The following is a 17,526-nucleotide window of genomic DNA, read 5'->3' as shown; positions in this document are numbered from 1 at the left end:
GGTGCAGCTTTTTCCCTCTCCCCATGTCTCTGTACAGAAAGGAAGCGCCTTTGACCCGCTTGCTTTTCTGAAGCCGAAAGGACTGTACCTGATAATACAGTGCTTTCTTAGTCTGTGAGGAAACCTGAGGTAATGGATACGAGGTCCCAGAGACCATCCCCAAATAATTCCTCACCCTTATAAGGCAGAGTCTCTATGCGCCTTTTAAAGTCAGCATCACCTGTCCAGTGACAGGTCTCTAATACCCTCCTGACAGAATGGTCATTACATTCATTTTGGATGCCAGCCGGCAAAATATCCCTCTGTGCATCCCTCATATATAAGACGACGTCTTTAATATGTTCTCATGTGTGACAGGGTCACCGACCACGCTGCTGCAGCACGATCTGCAGGTCTCAGTCTAGTACCTGAGTGTGTAAATACAGACTTCAGGATAGCCTCCTGCTTTTTATCAACAGGTACCTTCAAAGTGGCCGTTCCTAAAACGGCAGTGCCACCTTTTTTGACAACCGTGTGAGCGCCTTATCCACCCTAGGGGATATCTCCCAGCGTAACTTATCCTCTGGCGGGAAAGGGTACGCCATCAGTAACTTTTTAGAAATTACCAGTTTCTTATCGGGGGGAACCCACGCTTTTCACACACTTCATTCATTCATCTGATAGGGGAACAAAACACTGCCTGCTTTTTCTCCCCAAACATAAAACCCTTTTTTAGTGGTACTTGGGTTAATGTCAGAAATGTGTAACACATTTTTTATTGCCGGGATTAAGTCACGGATGTTCCTAGTGGATTGTGTATATGTCTCAACCTTGTCGATACTGGAGTCAGACTCCGTGTCGACATCTGTGTCTGCCATCTGAGTGAGCGGGCGTTTTTTGAGCCCCTGATGGCCTTTGAGACGCCTGGGCAGGCGCGGACTGAGAAGCCGGCTGTCCCACAGCTGTTACGTCATCCACCCTTTTATGTAAGGAGTTGACACTGTCGGTTAATACCTTTCACCTAGCCATTCACTCTGGTGTCGGCCCCACAGGGGGCGACATCACATTTATCGGCATCTGCTCCGTCACCATATAAGCCTCCTCATTAAACATGTCGACACAGCTGTACCGACACACCGCACACACACAGGGAATGCTCTGACTGAGGACAGGACCCCACAAAGCCCTTTGGGGAGACAGAGAGAGAGTATGCCAGCACACACCAGAGCGCTATATAATGTGGGGATTAACACTATAACTGTGTGAAATTTCCCCAATAGCTGCTTGTATATGTAATATTGCGCCTAAATTTAGTGCCCCCCCCTCTCTTTTTAACCCTTTGAGCCTGAAAACTACAGGAGAGAGCCTGGGGAGCTTTCTTCCAGCTGCACTGTGAAGAGAAAATGGCGCCAGTGTGTCTGAGGGAGATAGCTCCGCCCCTTTTTCGCAGACTTTTCTCCCGCTTTTTTCTGGATTCTGGCAGGGGTATTTACCACATATATAGCCTCTGGGGCTATATATTGTGGTATTTTTGCCAGCCAAGGTGTTAATATTGCTGCTCAGGGCGCCCCCCCCCAGCGCCCTGCACCCTCAGTGACCGGAGTGTGAGGTGTACATGAGGAGCAATGGCGCACAGCTGCAGTGCTGTGCGCTACCTTGGTGAAGACTGATGTCTTCTGCCGCTGATTTTCCGGACCTCTTCTTGCTTCTGGCTCTGTAAGGGGGACGGCGGCGCGGCTCCGGGACCGAACACCAAGGACTGGGCCTGCGGTCGATCCCTCTGGAGCTAATGGTGTCCAGTAGCCTAAGAAGCCCAATCCGTCTGCAAGCAGGCGAGTTCGCTTCTTCTCCCCTTAGTCCCTCGCTGCAGTGAGCCTGTTGCCAGCAGGTCTCACTGAAAATAAAAAACCTAAATCTATACTTTCTTTCTAAGGGCTCAGGAGAGCCCCTAGTGTGCATCCAACCTCGGCCGGGCACAAAATCTAACTGAGGCTTGGAGGAGGGTCATAGTGGGAGGAGCCAGTGCACACCAGGTGACCTAAAGCTTTCTTTAGTTGTGCCCAGTCTCCTGCGGAGCCGCTATTCCCCATGGTCCTTACGGAGTTCCCAGCATCCACTGGGACGTCAGAGAAACACGCGTTGGCGCTGTCAGCAATCTTCATTCCGGGAGTGGACAACTGGGAAGCGGACTTCCTCAGCAGAAACGATCTCCATCCAGGGGAGTGGGGTCTCCATCCAGAGGTGTTCAAGGAGGTAACAGATCTTTGGGGCGTACCCCAGACCAACATGATGGCCTCTCGTCTCAACAAGAAGCTTCGGCGGTATTGTTCCAGGTCGAGGGACCCGCAAGCAGTGACAGTGGACGCCCTAGTGACTCCGTGGGTGTTCCAGTCGGTGTACGTGTTTCCTCCACTTCCACTCATCCCAAGAGTTCTAAAGCTCATAAGGAGAACAAGGGTTCAAGCGATCCTCATTGCTCCAGATTGGCCAAGAAGGGCTTGGTACGCAGATCTTCTGGATCTACTGCAAGTAGAGCTGAGGCCTCTTCCTCTTAGGGAGTACCTGCTGCAGCAGGGGCCGTTCGCCTATCAAGATTTACCGCGGTTACGTTTGACAGCATGGAGGTTGAACGCATGATACTAGCTCAAAAGGGCATTCCAAACAAGGTTATTCCTACCCTGATACAGGCTAGGAAAGAAGTAACGTCTAAACATTACCATCGAATTTGGAAAAATATGTATCTTGGTGTGAGTCCAAGAAATTTCCTACGGTGGAGTTTCAACTGGGACGGTTTCTCCTCTTCCTACAAGCCGGTGTGGATATGGGCCTGAGTTTGGGATCTGTCAAGGTCCAGATTTCGACCCTATCCATTATCTTCCAGAAACAATTGACTGCCCTCCCTGAGGTTCAGACCTGAAGGGAGTTCTGCACATCCATCTTCCCTTTGTACCGCCTACGGCGCCTTGGGATCTTAACGTGGTTTTGCAGTTCCTCCAATCGGACTGGTTCGAGCCTCTACAGGAGGTTGAGGTTAAATTTCTTACATGGAAGGCTGTCACGTTGTTGACCTTAGCTTCTGCTAGACATGTGTCGGAGTTGGGGGCTTTGTCCTGTAAAAGCCCATACTTGATTTTCCACGAAGATAGAGCTGAGCTCTGGACACGTCAGCTGTTTCTTCCGAAGGTTGTGTCGGCATTTCATATCAACCAACCTATTGTGGTGCCAGTGGCTACTGGCGCCTCAATTTCACCAAAGTCCTTGGATGTTGTAAGGGCTCTGAAAATCTATGTGAAGAGGACTGCTCATCACAGAAAATCGGACTCTCTGTCCTGTATGATCCCAAGAAAATTGGGTGTCCTGCTTCTAAGCAGACGATCTCTCGCTGGATCAGGTTCACTATCCAGCATGCGTATTCTATGGCAGGATTGCCGTGTCCTACGACTGTCAAGGCCCACTCTACTCATAAGGTGGGGTCTTACTGGACGGCTGCCCGGGGTGTCTCGGCGTTACAACTTTGCCGAGCTGCAACTTGGTCTGGGTCGAACACGTTTTCAAAGTTTTACATGTTCGATACTTTGGCCTCTGATGATCTGTAGTTTAGTCAATCAGTTCTGCAGGAGCCTCCGTGCTCTCCCTCCCACTCTGGGAGCTTTGGTACATCCCCATGGTACTAATGTGGATCCCAGCATCCTCTAGGACAGCGGTGGCCAACCTGTGGCTCTAGAGCCACATGAGGCTCTTTCTTACTTCAAATGTGGCTCCTAACACACAAAGTCACATGACCACAACAGATCCGGTAACCACTGCTTTCCAGAAAAACACGCAGCAGCATTACGGGGACTTAGAACTGAGGGAGTCAAATACTAGAGATGAGACACCCACCAGCAAACAGAGGACACATAAGGGGCTGCTACAGTGGCATGAATTGGGGGAAGCTGAAGTGACACAGGAGGGTGCTAGCTGGAGTGACAGGAGGGTGCTTGCTGAAGTGACAGGAGGGTGCTGGCTGGAGTGACAGGAGGGTGATGGCTGGAGTGACAGGAGGGTGCTGGCTGGAGTGACAGGAGGGTGCTGGCTGGAGTGACAGGAGGGTGCTGGCTGAAGTGACAGGAGGGTGCTGGCTGGAGTGACAGGAGGGTGCTGGCTGGAGTGACAGGAGGGTGCTGGCTGGAGTGACAGGAGGGTGCTGGCTGGAGTGACAGGAGGGTGCTGGCTGGAGTGACAAGAGGGTGCTGGTTGGAGTGACACATGGGGGAGCTGAAGTGTATTATGTGAATCTGGATGTTTCTATATATTTTATGTGGATCTGGCTTTTTCAATGTATTTTATACCAGGGGCGTGGCCTAGAAGGCACAAGGCCACACCCCCTTTTTGCATGTGCGCCTTCGGCTCGATGTCGGCTCTTTGACGTACCTAACACATTTTTTTGGGCTCTTGGTCTCTGACTGGTTGGCCACCCCTGCTCTAGGACGTAAGAGAAAATAGGATTTTTGTTACCTACCGGTAAATCCTTTTCTCGTAGTCTGTAGAGGATGCTAGGTGCCCTCCCAGCTCTTCGTTTTCCTGCAATTGTTATCCGGTTCAGTACAACTTTGTTTATAGTTAAGTGCTGCATTGTTAGTTGGTAAGTACTATTTCAGCGGATGCCGAGTTTTCAAGATAAGTTAGCTTGATGTGCCTTGTATGTGTGAGCTGGTATGAATCTCGCCACTCTCTGTGTTAAATCCTTCTCCCGAAGATGTCCGTCTCCTCAGGCACAGTTTCTAGACTGAGTCTGGTAGGAGGGGCATAGAGTGAGGAGCCAGCCCACACTCTCAAACTCTTCAAGTGAAAATGGCTCCTGGTGGACCCGTCTATACCCCATGGTACTAATGTGGACCCCAGCATCCTCTATGGACTACGAGAAAAGGATTTACCGGTAGGTAACCAAAATTCTATTTTCTGCACATCATAGAGCACGAACAAAGAATCCGTCATTCTGATCCGAGCCGTTTGCTTAACAGAGATCTTCAAGGCCCGCAACGCATCCAACGCCTCCGGTGGAACAGGAGAGTCAGAACTGGACGGAACCACAATAGGTTGATTCAGGTGAAATGCCGAGACAACCTTCGTAAGGAACTGCTGTCTAGTCCGGAGCTCCGCTCTGTCCTCGTAAAAGACCAAGTAAGGACTTTTACACGATAAGGCCCCCAATTCTGAGACACGTCGAGCAGAAGCTAGGGCCAGTAACATCACCGTCTTCCATGTGATGTACTTGTCTTCCACAGTCATCGGAGGTTCAAACCAGGAGGACTGTAGAAAATCTAACACCACATTCAAATTCCAGGGCGCCGTAGGCAGCACAAAAGGGCTGCAGAACTCAGACTTCACTACATCCCGGCCATTGAGTCTAGTTATTTTGAATGAAAAAAATTGTATTTAAAAAAACAGATTGTACAGTATACATAGTTCAACATTTGGCTGTAAAAATCCTTTTTATACCTTGCATCAACCTGCTGAGGTTGATCTTTTTGGCACTTTGAACAAAAATAGGTCATTCTGTTGTGTTCTCCCAGACGACACACTGTGATCTTTGTACCACACTGACCGCAGTTAGGTCTTTTGTACACTTTGTAATGTTTGTAGAGGGCTGAGCCAGTCTTCCGACACTGTAAAAACAAGACTTTTTTATTCTAGAATTATTATTTAGGTTTATTTAGCATGTTTCAAGGAGCGTATTCTTTAGCTTATTTACCTTATAGAAGAGAAGTGTGAAGTCACGGGTCATTTTTACAAGATGGCTCACGTGTTGATCGGTTAGCTGACCAGCCTGTATGGCAGAAGCCAGTATAGTTTAAAATATAACCTTGATCTTAAAAATTAATGAGTCAATTTAAAAATAATAAATCACAGATAAAAGGTTAATTTTTATAAAAAAAAAAAAAAAAAAGCCCAGGTCTATTTCATTTGCAAGGTAGTGCATGTTAGCAAGGCGAATGGTAAATACACTTCTGAATTTATCTCTATTTACTGAATGAACCTATAAAATTAGCATACTTCACCTGAATAGCCGGATGCAGGCCACTGTCAAAAAGAGCTTCATTCTTAATGATATTGCCGACTCCAGGTAGCACTGCTTGATCAAGGAGCACGTCACAGAGCATACGGCATCCCTGCTTCTTTACCTCAGACTCCACTCTAGAAAAACTGAAGTTCGGGGAGCAGACATCCAAGTCTTGAAATAATCTAACTTTTTCTTGACAGTCTGATGCATTCCTTGGAATAGTAAAAATAAATTTCTAAGCAAACTGGGTCAGTCACTTACCACTAGGACTCAATTGAAACTTAAGGTGGGTACACACTAATAGATATATCTGCAGATCAATTGATCTGCAGATATATCTATAGACGGATCGAGCAGTGTGTTCAGCATACACACTGCTCGATCCGTCGGGGACTGACGTCATGAACTGGGCGGGCGTGTACACACGCCCGCCCAGTTCAGCTGTCAATCACCGCCGCCCGCCGCAGCATGTGTACGGGTGGTCGGATGACCGCCCCGTACACACACAGCGACGCGCCAATATATCGGTAGATATATTGGCCGTCGGCTGTGCTGCACGGCCGACGCGATACGTCTGTGAACGACGGAGTTCACAGACGTATCGGACGTACACACTGGCCGACGGTCCCGCGATATATCGGCCGTTCAAGAGAACGGACGATATATCGACCAGTGTGTACGGGCCTTCAGAAAAGCTGTTAAGTTGGTACAATCACACCAGACATTCATGGAAACTGGCCATATGATACAAACATGCAAATGTAAAGATGTACATTCTAAATAAGTTATTTGTTACATTGTGGCCACAAGCAACCAAGCATGGAGAGTAACTCGGGGCATAATTCAGACGTGATCGCAGCAAAATTTTTCTCTAATCGACAAAACTATGTACACTGCAGTGGGGCAGATGTAACATGTGCAGAGAGATAGATTTGAGGGGGGGGGGGGGGGGGGGTGTTCAAACTGAAGTCTAAACTGCAGTGTAAAAAATAAGAATTTACTTACCGGTAAATCTATTTCTCGTAGTCCGTAGTGGATGCTGGGGACTCCGTAAGGCCATGGGGAATAGACTGGCTCCGCAGGAGACATGGGCACTTTAAGAAAGAATTTAGGTTCTGGTGTGCTCTGGCTCCTCCCTCTATGTCCCTCCTCCAGACCTCAGTTAGAGAAACTGTGCCCGGTAGAGCTGACAGTACAAGGAAAGGATTTTGGAAATCCAGGGCAAGACTCATACCAGCCACACCAATCACACCGTATAACTTGTGATAAACTTACCCAGTTAACAGTATGAACAACAGAGCATCAGATCTTTTACCCTCATGCAACTATAACATAACCCTTATTTAAGCAATAACTATATACAAGCATTGCAGAAGAAGTCCGCACTTGGGACGGGCGCCCAGCATCCATTACGGACTACGAGAAATAGATTTACCGGTAAGTAAAATCTTATTTTCTGTAACGTCCTAGTGGATGCTGGGGACTCCGTAAGGACCATGGGGATTATACCAAAGCTCCCAAACGGGCAGGAGAGTGCGGATGACTCTGCAGCACCGATTGAGCAAACACAAGGTCCTCCTCAGCCAGGGTATCAAACTTATAGAACCTTGCAAAGGTGTTTGAACCTGACCAAGTAGCCGCTCGGCAAAGTTGTAATGCCGAAACCCCTCGGGCAGCCGCCCAAGAAGAACCCACCTTCCTTGTGGAATGGGCCTTAACTGATTTAGGCAGCGGCAATCCAGCCGCAGAATGAGCCTGCTGAATCGTGTTACAGATCCAGCGAGCAATAGTCTGCTTTGAAGCAGGTGCCCCAAGCTTGTTGGAAGCATACAGGATAAACAAAGATTCTCTTTTCCTGACCCTAGCCGTTCTGGCTACATAAACCTTCAAAGCCCTGACCACATCCAGTAACTCGGAATCCTCCAAGTCAGGAGTAGCCACAGGCACCACAATAGGTTGGTTCATATGAAAGGATGAAACCACTTTCGGCAGAAATTGTGGGTGGGTCCGCAATTCTGCTCTATCCGCATGGAAAACCAGATAAGGGCTTTTATGTGACAGCCGCCAATTCTGACACACGCCTAGCCGAAGCCAAGGCTAGTAGCATGACCACCTTCCACGTGAGATATTTCAATTCCACCGACTTGAGTGGTTCAAACCAGTGTGATTTCAAGAAACTCAACACCACGTTAAGATCCCAAGGTGCCACTGGAGGCACAAAAGGGGGCTGAATATGCAGCACTCCCTTTACAAACGTCTGGACTTCAGGCAGAGAAGCCAGTTCTTTTTGAAAGAAAATGGATAGGGCCGAAATCTGGACCTTAATGGAACCCAATTTCAGGCCCAAAGTCACTCCCGACTGTAGGAAGTGAAGGAAACGGCCCAGCTGGAATTCCTCCGTAGGGGCATTCCTGGCCTCACACCACGCAACATATTTTCACCATGGCCCTCATTCCGAGTTGATCGGTCGCAAGGCGAATTTAGCAGAGTTACACACGCTAAGCCGCCGCCTACTGGGAGTGAATCTTAGCTTCTTAAAATTGCGACCGATGTATTCGCAATATTGCGATTACTAACTACTTAGCAGTTTCAGAGTAGCTTCAGACTTACTCTGCCTGTGCGATCAGTTCAGTGCTTGTCGTTCCTGTTTGACGTCACAAACACACCCAGCGTTCGCCCAGGCACTCCCACTGTTTCTCCGGCCACTCCTGCGTTTTTTCCGGAAACGGTAGCGTTTTCAGCCACACGCCCCTGAAACGCCGTGTTTCCGCCCAGTAACACCCATTTCCTGTCAATCACATTACGATCGCCGGAGCGATGAAAAAGCCGTGAGTAAAATTACTTTCTACATAGCAAAGTTACTTGGCGCAGTCGCAGTGCGAACATTGCGCATGCGTACTAAGCGGATTTTCATTGCGATGCGATGAAAAATACCGAGCGAACAACTCGGAATGAGGGCCCATATACGGTGATAATGTCGAGCCGTCACGTCCTTCCTAGCCTTTATTAGCGTAGGAATGACCTCATCCGGAATGCCTTTTTCTGCTAGGATCCGGCGTTCAACCGCCATGCCGTCAAACGCAGCCGCGGTAAGTCTTGGAACAGACAGGGCCCCTGTTGCAACAAGTCCTGTCTTAGAGGCAGAGGCCACGGGTCCTCTGTGAGCATTTCTTGCAAATCTGGATACCAAGTCCTTCTTGGCCAATCCGGAACAATGAGTATTGTTCGCACTCCTCTTTTTCTTATGATTCTCAGCACCTTGGGTATGAGAGGAAGAGGAGGAAATACATAGACCAACTGGAACACCCACGGCGTCACCAGTGCGTCCACAGCTAATCGCCTGAGGGTCTCTTGACCTGGCGCAATACTTCTGTAGCTTTTTGATGAGGCGGGATGCCATCATGTCCACCTGTGGCAGTTCCCACCGACTTCCAATCTGCGTGAAGACTTCTCGATGAAGTCCCCATTCTCCCATGTGGAGGACGTGCCTGCTGTGGAAGTCTGCTTCCCAGTTGTCCACTCCCGGAAAGAACACTGCTGACAGTGCGCTTACATGATTCTCCGCCCAGCGAAGAATTCTGGTGGCTTCTAACATGGCCACCCTGCTCCTTGTGCCGCCTTGGCGGTTTACATGAGCCACTGCGGTGATGTTGTCTGACTGAATCAGAACCGGTTGGTCGCGAAGTAGGGACTCCGCTTGGCGCAGGGCGTTGTATATGGCCCTTAGTTCCAGGATGTTGATGTGGAGGCAAGTCTCCTGACTTGACCACAGACCTTGGAAATTTCTTCCCTGTGTGACTGCCCCCCACCCTCGGATGCTTGCATCTGTGGTCACCAGGACCCAGTCCTGAATGCCGAATCTGCGGCCCTCGAGGAGGTGAGCACTCTGCAGCCACCACAGGAGAGACACCCTGGCCCTGGGGGATAGGGTGATTAACCGATGCATCTGAAGATGTGATCCGGACCATTTGTCCAGTAGATCCCATTGAAAGGTCCTCGCATGGAACCTGCCGAAGGGAATGGCCTTGTATGATGCCACCATCTTTCCCAGGACTCGCGTGCAGTGATGCACCGACACCTGTTTTGGTTTTAATAGGTTCCTGACCAGTGTCATGAGTTCCTGAGCCTTCTCCATCGGGAGATAAACCCTCTTCTGGTCTGTGTCCAGAATCATGCCCAGAAAAGGCAGTCGAGTCGTAGGAATCAGCTGCGACTTTGGAATATTTAGAATCCAGCCGTGTTGTCTTAACACTTCCAGAGAGCGTGCTACGCTGATCAGCAACTGCTCTCTTGACCTCGCCTTTATGAGGAGATCGTCCAAGTATGAGATAATTGTGACCCCTTGCTTCCGCAGGAGTACCATCATCTCCGCCATTACCTTGGTAAATATTCTCGGTGCCGTGGAGAGACCAAACGGCAACGTCTGAAATTGGTAATGACAATCCTGTACCACAAATCTGAGGTACGCCTGATGAGGTGGATAAATGGGGACATGAAGGTATGCATCCTTTATGTCACAAGACACCATAAAATCCTCCCCTTCCATGCTTGCTATGACCGCTCTGAGCGATTCCATCTTGAACTTGAACCTTTTCAGGTATATGTTCAGGGATTTTAAATTCAATATGGGTCTGACCGAACCATCCGGTTTCGGTACCACAAACATGTTCGAATAATAACCCTTTCCTTGCTGAAGGAGGGGAACCTTGACCACCACCTGTTGAACATACAATTTGTGAATTGCAGTTAGCACTATTTCCCTCTCTAAGGGGGAAGCTGGCAGGGCCGATTTGAGTTATCGGTGAGGGGGCATCTCTTCGAATTCCAGCTTGTATCCCTGAGACACAATCTCTATTGCCCAGGGATCCAACAGGGAGTGAACCCACTTGTGGCTGAAATTTCGGAGACGCGCCCACACCGGGCCTGGCTCCGCCTGTGGAGCCCCAGCGTCATGCGGTGGATTTAGTGGAAGCCAGGGAGGACTTCTGTTCCTGGGAACTAGCTGCGCTGTGCAGCTTCCTTCCTCTGCCCCTGCCTCTGGCAAGAAAGGACGCAACTCGGACTTTCTTGCCTTTTTGTGATCGAAAGGACTGCATTTGGTAATACAGTGCTTTCTTAGGTTGTGAGGAAACATATGGCAAAAAAATTGACTTTCCAGCAGTAGCTGGGGAGACCAGGTCCGAGAGACCCTCCCCAAACAATTCCTCCCCCTTGTAAGGTAAAACCTCCATGTGCCTTTTTGAGTCGGCATCACCTGTCCATTGCCGAGTCCACAGGACCCTTCTGGCAGAAATCGACATAGCATTTATTCTAGAGCCCAGTAGGCTAATGTCTCTTTGAGCATCTCTCATATATAGGACAGCGTCTTTTATATGCCCCAGGGTCATTAGTATAGTATCCTTGTCCAAGGTATCAAGTTCCTCAGATAAGGTATCCGTCCATGCTGCTACAGCACTACATACCCAGGCCGACGCAATTGCCGGCCTTAGTAAGGTACCCGAATGTGTATAAATGGACTTCAGGGTACCCTCTTGCTTTCTATCCGCAGCATCTTTTAGGGTGGCCGTATCCTGTGACGGCAGGGCTACCCTCTTGGATAAGCGTGTTAAAGCTTTGTCCACCCTAGGGGAGGATTTCCAGCATAACCTGTTCGTTGGTGGGAAAGGATACGCCATAAGCATCCGTTTGGAAATCTGCAGTTTTTTATCTGGAGATTCCCAAGCCTTTTCACATAACTCATTTAGCTCGTGTGAAGGGGGGGGAAGGTCACCACCTGCCTTTTTTCCCAATACATATGAACCCTCTTGTCTGGGACTGGGGTTTCCTCTGTGATGTGCAACACATCCTTAATTGCTATAATCATGTAACGGATGGATTTAGCCAATTTAGGCTGTAACTTTGCATCATCGTAATCGACACTGGAGTCAGAATCCATGTCGGTATCTGTGTCAACAATTTGGGATAGTGGGCGCTTCTGAGACCCTGACGGCCTCTGCGACATAGGATCAGGCACGGGCTGAGACCCTGACTGTCCTATGGTTTCAGCTTTATCCAACCTTTTATGCAAGGAATTAACATTATCATTTAAAACCTTCCACATATCCATCCAATCAGGTGTCGGCGCCGTCGGCGGAGACACCACATTCATTTGCTCCCGCTCTGTTTCCACATAGCCTTCCTCGTCAAACATGTCGACACAAGCGTACAGACACACCACACACACAGGGAATGCTCTTTTTGAAGGGTGTAGTACTGGTGACCGGCGGTCTCCTGACCGCCGGTCACCTTACCGACGCACTGAACAGCACCCTGCTCGTCCGGGCACAGATTCAAACTGAGGTCTGGAGGAGGGACATAGAGGGAGGAGCCAGAGCACACCAGAACCTAAATTCTTTCTTAAAGTGCCCATGTCTCCTGCGGAGCCAGTCTATTCCCCATGGTCCTTACGGAGTCCCCAGCATCCACTAGGACGTTAGAGAAATAAAGCAGCCAATATTTACTCTGCACAGAAACAAAATAACCCACCCAAATCTAAATCTCTCTTCACATGTTATATATGCTTCACCAGCAGTGCACATAATTTTGCCCATTAGAGAAAGATTTTTGCTGCTAGATCAGGTCTGAATAAGGCCTTTAATGCTATAAAGCAGGGCTGGCCAAACCGGTCCTCGAGATCTACCAGCGGTTCATGTTTTCCAGGCCTCCTGGAGATCTGTAGAATTATCAGTTAGGAATGAATACAGCACATCTTAATTAATAATGACTACACCTGTGCACCAGCTAGGTAGTCTGGAAAATGTGAACTGTTGGTAGATCTCGAGAACTGGTTTGGCCAGCTCTGCTATAAAGCATGGGTCTTCAACCTGCAACCCTCCAGCTGCTGTGGAACTACACATCCCAGCATGCCCTGCCAGAGCTTTGCTATTAAGGCATTCTAAAACTGAGCAGGGCATGCTGGGATGTGTAGTTCCACAACAGCTGGAGGGCCACAAGTTGAAGACCCATACTATAAAGTGTGGGATACTATAGCCGGGCCAGAGGAACAAATATGTATGATTGTAATAAATGTTACGTGGTGTTTTATTAATTGTTTTTATGTGAAACACCGGTCATGTGTATGTTGTATTGTGATTAAATGTTTCTAAAAAATACAAAAGAAAGAACAAAATGAATTTGGTTCGACAGCGCTTTATTTTCTGTATGTATGTTTGATCTGTTTTTGAGATTCGTATTCTCTTTTCTTAGAGCTTCAGTCGAGCCAAGGGATTAACTACAGTTCATACACTATCATTATCGCCAACATTTGAGATCTTCACATGAATATATTATTTTTTTGTAGTGGAGTGGAGGGTAGGGGAGTGGTTTCTGGGAGGTGCCCCACTCCATCTGCATGGACGCAGGGTCTAATAGTTACATGGCCAGGAGATCTCAGCACAAAGCGTCCATCTCATCCCCTCTCCCCACTGCTGGCCATCCCAGCCAGTTGGCTGCAGCGCACTTGCACAGCCGGGTGCAGCTTCAATGACAGAGGCATAGAGAACCCAGGACTGCAACAAGAAGAGCCTGCAGGAATAGATACAGGGAGAGGGGCAGAAATACCCGGAACCTGGGGAGTGGAGAGGTGAGGGGGAGGAGGGAGCTGAGAGCTGCAGTGAGGTACGGTGAGCAGCTCCATTCAGCTGGGAGGGGAGAGTGCCGGGCAGACCGCCTGAAAATCAAGCCTGTGGAGAACACTGTTTAATATACAGATGTGTAACATTTAATAAGACCAATAACATTCTGTGAACTTTGTTCTTCTAAATTTTAAGTTGAACGTTGCCCTTTCAAAACTGAAGTTTGTTATTGTAAATTAAAGTATCCCAAATAAGCCTGTTAAGCCAGAACAAAAACAGTAATACAGGTTGAGTATCCCATATCCAAATATTCCGATATACGGAATATTCCGAAATACAAATTTTTTTGAGTGAGATAGTGAAACCTTTGTTTTATGATGGCTCAATGTACACAAACTGTGTTTAATACACAAAGTTATTAAAACATTGTACAGGTTGAGTATCCCTTATCCAAAATGCTTGGGACCAGAGGTATTTTGGATATCGGATTTTTCCGTATTTTGGAATAATTGCATACCATAATGAGATATCATGATGATAGGACCTAAATCTAAGCATAGAATGCATTTATGTTTCATATACACCTTATACACACAGCCTGAAGGTCATTTTAGCCAATATTTTTTATAACTTTGTACATTAAACAAAGTGTGTGTATATTCACACAATTCATTTTTGTTTCATATACACCTTATACACACAGCCTGAAGGTCATTTAATACAATATTTTTAATAACTTTGTGTATTAAACAAAGTTTGTGTACATTGAGTCATCAAAAAACAAAGGTTTCACTATCTCACTCTCACTCAAAAAAGTCCGTATTTCGGAATATTCCGTATTTCGGAATATTTGGATGTGGGATACTCAACCTGTATTAAATGACCTTCAGGCTGGGTGTATAATGTGTATATGAAACAAATGAATTGTGTGAATGTACACACACTTTGTTAATGCACAAAGTTATTAAAAATATTGGCTATAATTACCTTCAGGCTGTGTGTATAAGGTGTATATGAAACATAAATGTATTCTGTGCTTAGACTTGGGTCCCATCACCATGATATCTCATTATGGTATGAAATTATTCCAAAATACGGAAATATCCAATATTCAAAATACTTCTGGTCCCAAGCACTTTGGATAAGGGATACTCAACCTGTATATGCTTGCCAATTCAGCAAAGAAAAATGTATATATGTATGTATGTGCTTACATACAGTATATGTATTATATACACACACACACACACACACACACACACATATGCACGCACACACCCACTAGAATAGTTCTACAACATTTCCCTTCAGCTGGAAAGAATATCATTTAACTCTATCAGGATGTTCACCCCCTTCTCTCTGCGTGTTGCAGCTATCTATCGCCCTCCTGGGCAACCTAAACAATTTCTAGAAGATATTTCTGCCTGGCTCCCACACTTCTTATCCTCTGACATCTCCACCATCATTATGGGCGATTTCAATATAGCTCGACAGTCCACAATCTGTTCATGCATCCAAACTCCTCTCTCTAACCTCCTCTCTTGGCCTAACCCAATGGTACGATTCCTCTACTCACCAGGAGGGCCACTGCCTTTGGTCTAATGTTCACCAGGCTCTGCTCAGTTTCTGAATTAACACTCCTTTCCCTCTCTCTGATCACAACCTGATCACCTTCACAATCTCTTCTATTACTTTAAATTCTAGGACACTAAAGCCAAGCAAGCCTCCTCTAACCCGCAGAAATACTAACAATATAAATTTTCAACAACTTTCCACTTTTCTGCAACAACTTCTCTCACCAATCTCTACATTCACCACACCTAACACTGCTGTATCCCACCTGCACCAGACCCTAGAGAGTGCCCTTGATGAAGTGGCTCCAGCTACCCATCACACTCCACGTAGGCTTAGATGCCAACCATGGCACTCTAAATCAACAAGACACCTACAAAAACTGTCACGTAAAGTAGAACGTCAGTGGCGGAAATCTCAGAATCCAAGTGACTTTCTCACATATAAGACTACCTACCACTCCTATCGTCAGGCGCTGGACACTGCCAAACAAACATATTTCCAATCTCTCATCATGCCACCAACCCCAAGCGACGTTTTAATAATTCAAATCACTTCTTTACCCTCCCTCACCTCCCCCACTAGCTACTATCCGTGCACAAGAACTTGCTTCCTACTTCAAGGATAAGATTGATAAAATCCGAGATGAAATGGTATGCTCTAACTCAGCCAGTGACCTGCTCAATTCCCTACCTGAACCCTCTGGCACTTTCTCTTCATTTGATCCCACAAGTGAAGATGAAGTATCAACACTCTTTTCATCCTCCTACTCCACTACCTCTCCTCTTGATCCTATACCATCACAGGTCAGTAAAACTTTGTCTCCTGAGCTTATCCCAACCTTAACAAAAATCTGTAATCTCTCTCTCTCTACTGGTATCTTTCCCTAAAAAAAACACAACTCTGACCCAAACACACTCTGTAACTACCGTCCCATTTCTCAGCTACCCAGTCCCTCCAAGCTACTTGAGAGACCTGCCTACACTCGCCTTACACACTTTCTTAACTCCCACAACTTATTGGACCCACTTCAGTCAGGCTTTTGTGCCCAACACTCCACAGAGATGGCACGGACCAAAGTAGTGAATGATCTAGTCACTGCTAGATCAAAAGGCCATTACACACTACTTATTCTTCTAGATCTCTCTGCTGCTTTTGACACTGTTGACCACTCTCTTCTCATATAAACACTAAAATCCCTAGGTCTTCAGGACACAGCCCTTACTTGGTTCTCATCCTACCTATCTAATTGCTCTTTCAGTGTTCACTTCTCTGATTCTACCTCCACTTCTCTACCTCTATCAGTTGGAGTACCGCAAGGCTCAGTCTTAGGTCGTCTGCTTTTCTCAATCTATACCTCCTCTCCTGGTAAACTAATCAGCTCCTTCGGATTTCAGTATCATTTGTACGCTGATGATACTCCAATCTACCTATCCTCCCCAGATTTATCACCATCTGTATTGGCTCGTGTCACTGGATGCCTGTCTGCCATTTCATCTTGGATGTCATCTCGCCACCTCAAACTCAACATTTCCAAAACAGAATTATTTTCCCACCAGCTAAGAGTAGTTACCAACCTGATATCTCCATAACTGTTAACAATGCAACTATCCACCCTACCCCACAAGCTCGCTGCCTAGGTGTCACCCTTGACTCTGAACTGTCCTTTGTTCCACACATTCAATCTGTCTCTAAATCATGTTACATGCACCTTAAAAACATATCCACAATACGCCCTTATGTTACACAAGACACAGCAAAAACTCTAATCCATGCTCTCATTATCTCCCGCATTGATTATTTTAATAGTCTCCTGACCGGTCTTCCCAAACATAGGCTCTCACCACTACAATCCATTTTAAATGCAGCTGCGAGGCTAATCTTCCACGCCAGTCATTCTTCACCTGCTGATCCGCTCTGTCAGTCCCTCCATTGGTTACCGGTATTCTACCGTGTCAAATATTTTACTTACATACAAGGCTATTAACCAAACTGCACCATCATACATCTCCTCGCTCATCTCAAAATATCTCCCTACCAGACCTCTCCGCTCTGCACATGATCTGCGTCTCTCATCAACAAGTATTACTTGTTCCCACTCAAAATTACAGGACTTTACCCGGGCTTCACCCACTCTGTGGAATGCCCTACCACGCACAATAGGACTCTCCTCTAGTCTCCAAACCTTTAAACGTTCCCTGAAAACTCATCTCTTCTACAAGCCTATCAAATTCCAGACCCACACACATTACCCTCAATGCTTCCCTATCCAGTTACATCTCCTCTGTACAGTCCACATAACCTCACATTTTGTCTTCC

At 47.1% G+C, this 17,526-nt stretch overlaps 1 protein-coding gene across 2 annotated transcripts in view; it reads right to left on the bottom strand.

Annotated features, from left to right (window-relative positions):
• NEIL3 (nei like DNA glycosylase 3) overlaps positions 1–17,526 on the bottom strand; it is a 201,888-nt gene that overhangs the window by 54,145 nt on the left and 130,217 nt on the right. For both annotated transcript variants that reach the window (XM_063920666.1, XM_063920667.1), the window contains 3 exons: positions 6,021–6,234; positions 5,714–5,788; positions 5,461–5,627 (listed from right to left, as the gene is read on the bottom strand). In XM_063920666.1, the coding sequence (XP_063776736.1) occupies positions 5,461–5,627; positions 5,714–5,788; positions 6,021–6,234 (456 nt within the window). The remainder of the gene's footprint in view (positions 1–5,460; positions 5,628–5,713; positions 5,789–6,020; positions 6,235–17,526) is intronic.

This window comes from Pseudophryne corroboree, chromosome 1, assembly GCF_028390025.1.
Source record: "Pseudophryne corroboree isolate aPseCor3 chromosome 1, aPseCor3.hap2, whole genome shotgun sequence".
NCBI lineage: Eukaryota > Metazoa > Chordata > Amphibia > Anura > Myobatrachidae > Pseudophryne > Pseudophryne corroboree.
The sequence above is the reverse complement of the archived record's forward strand: the minus strand, read 5'-3'. Positions and strand labels throughout refer to the sequence as shown.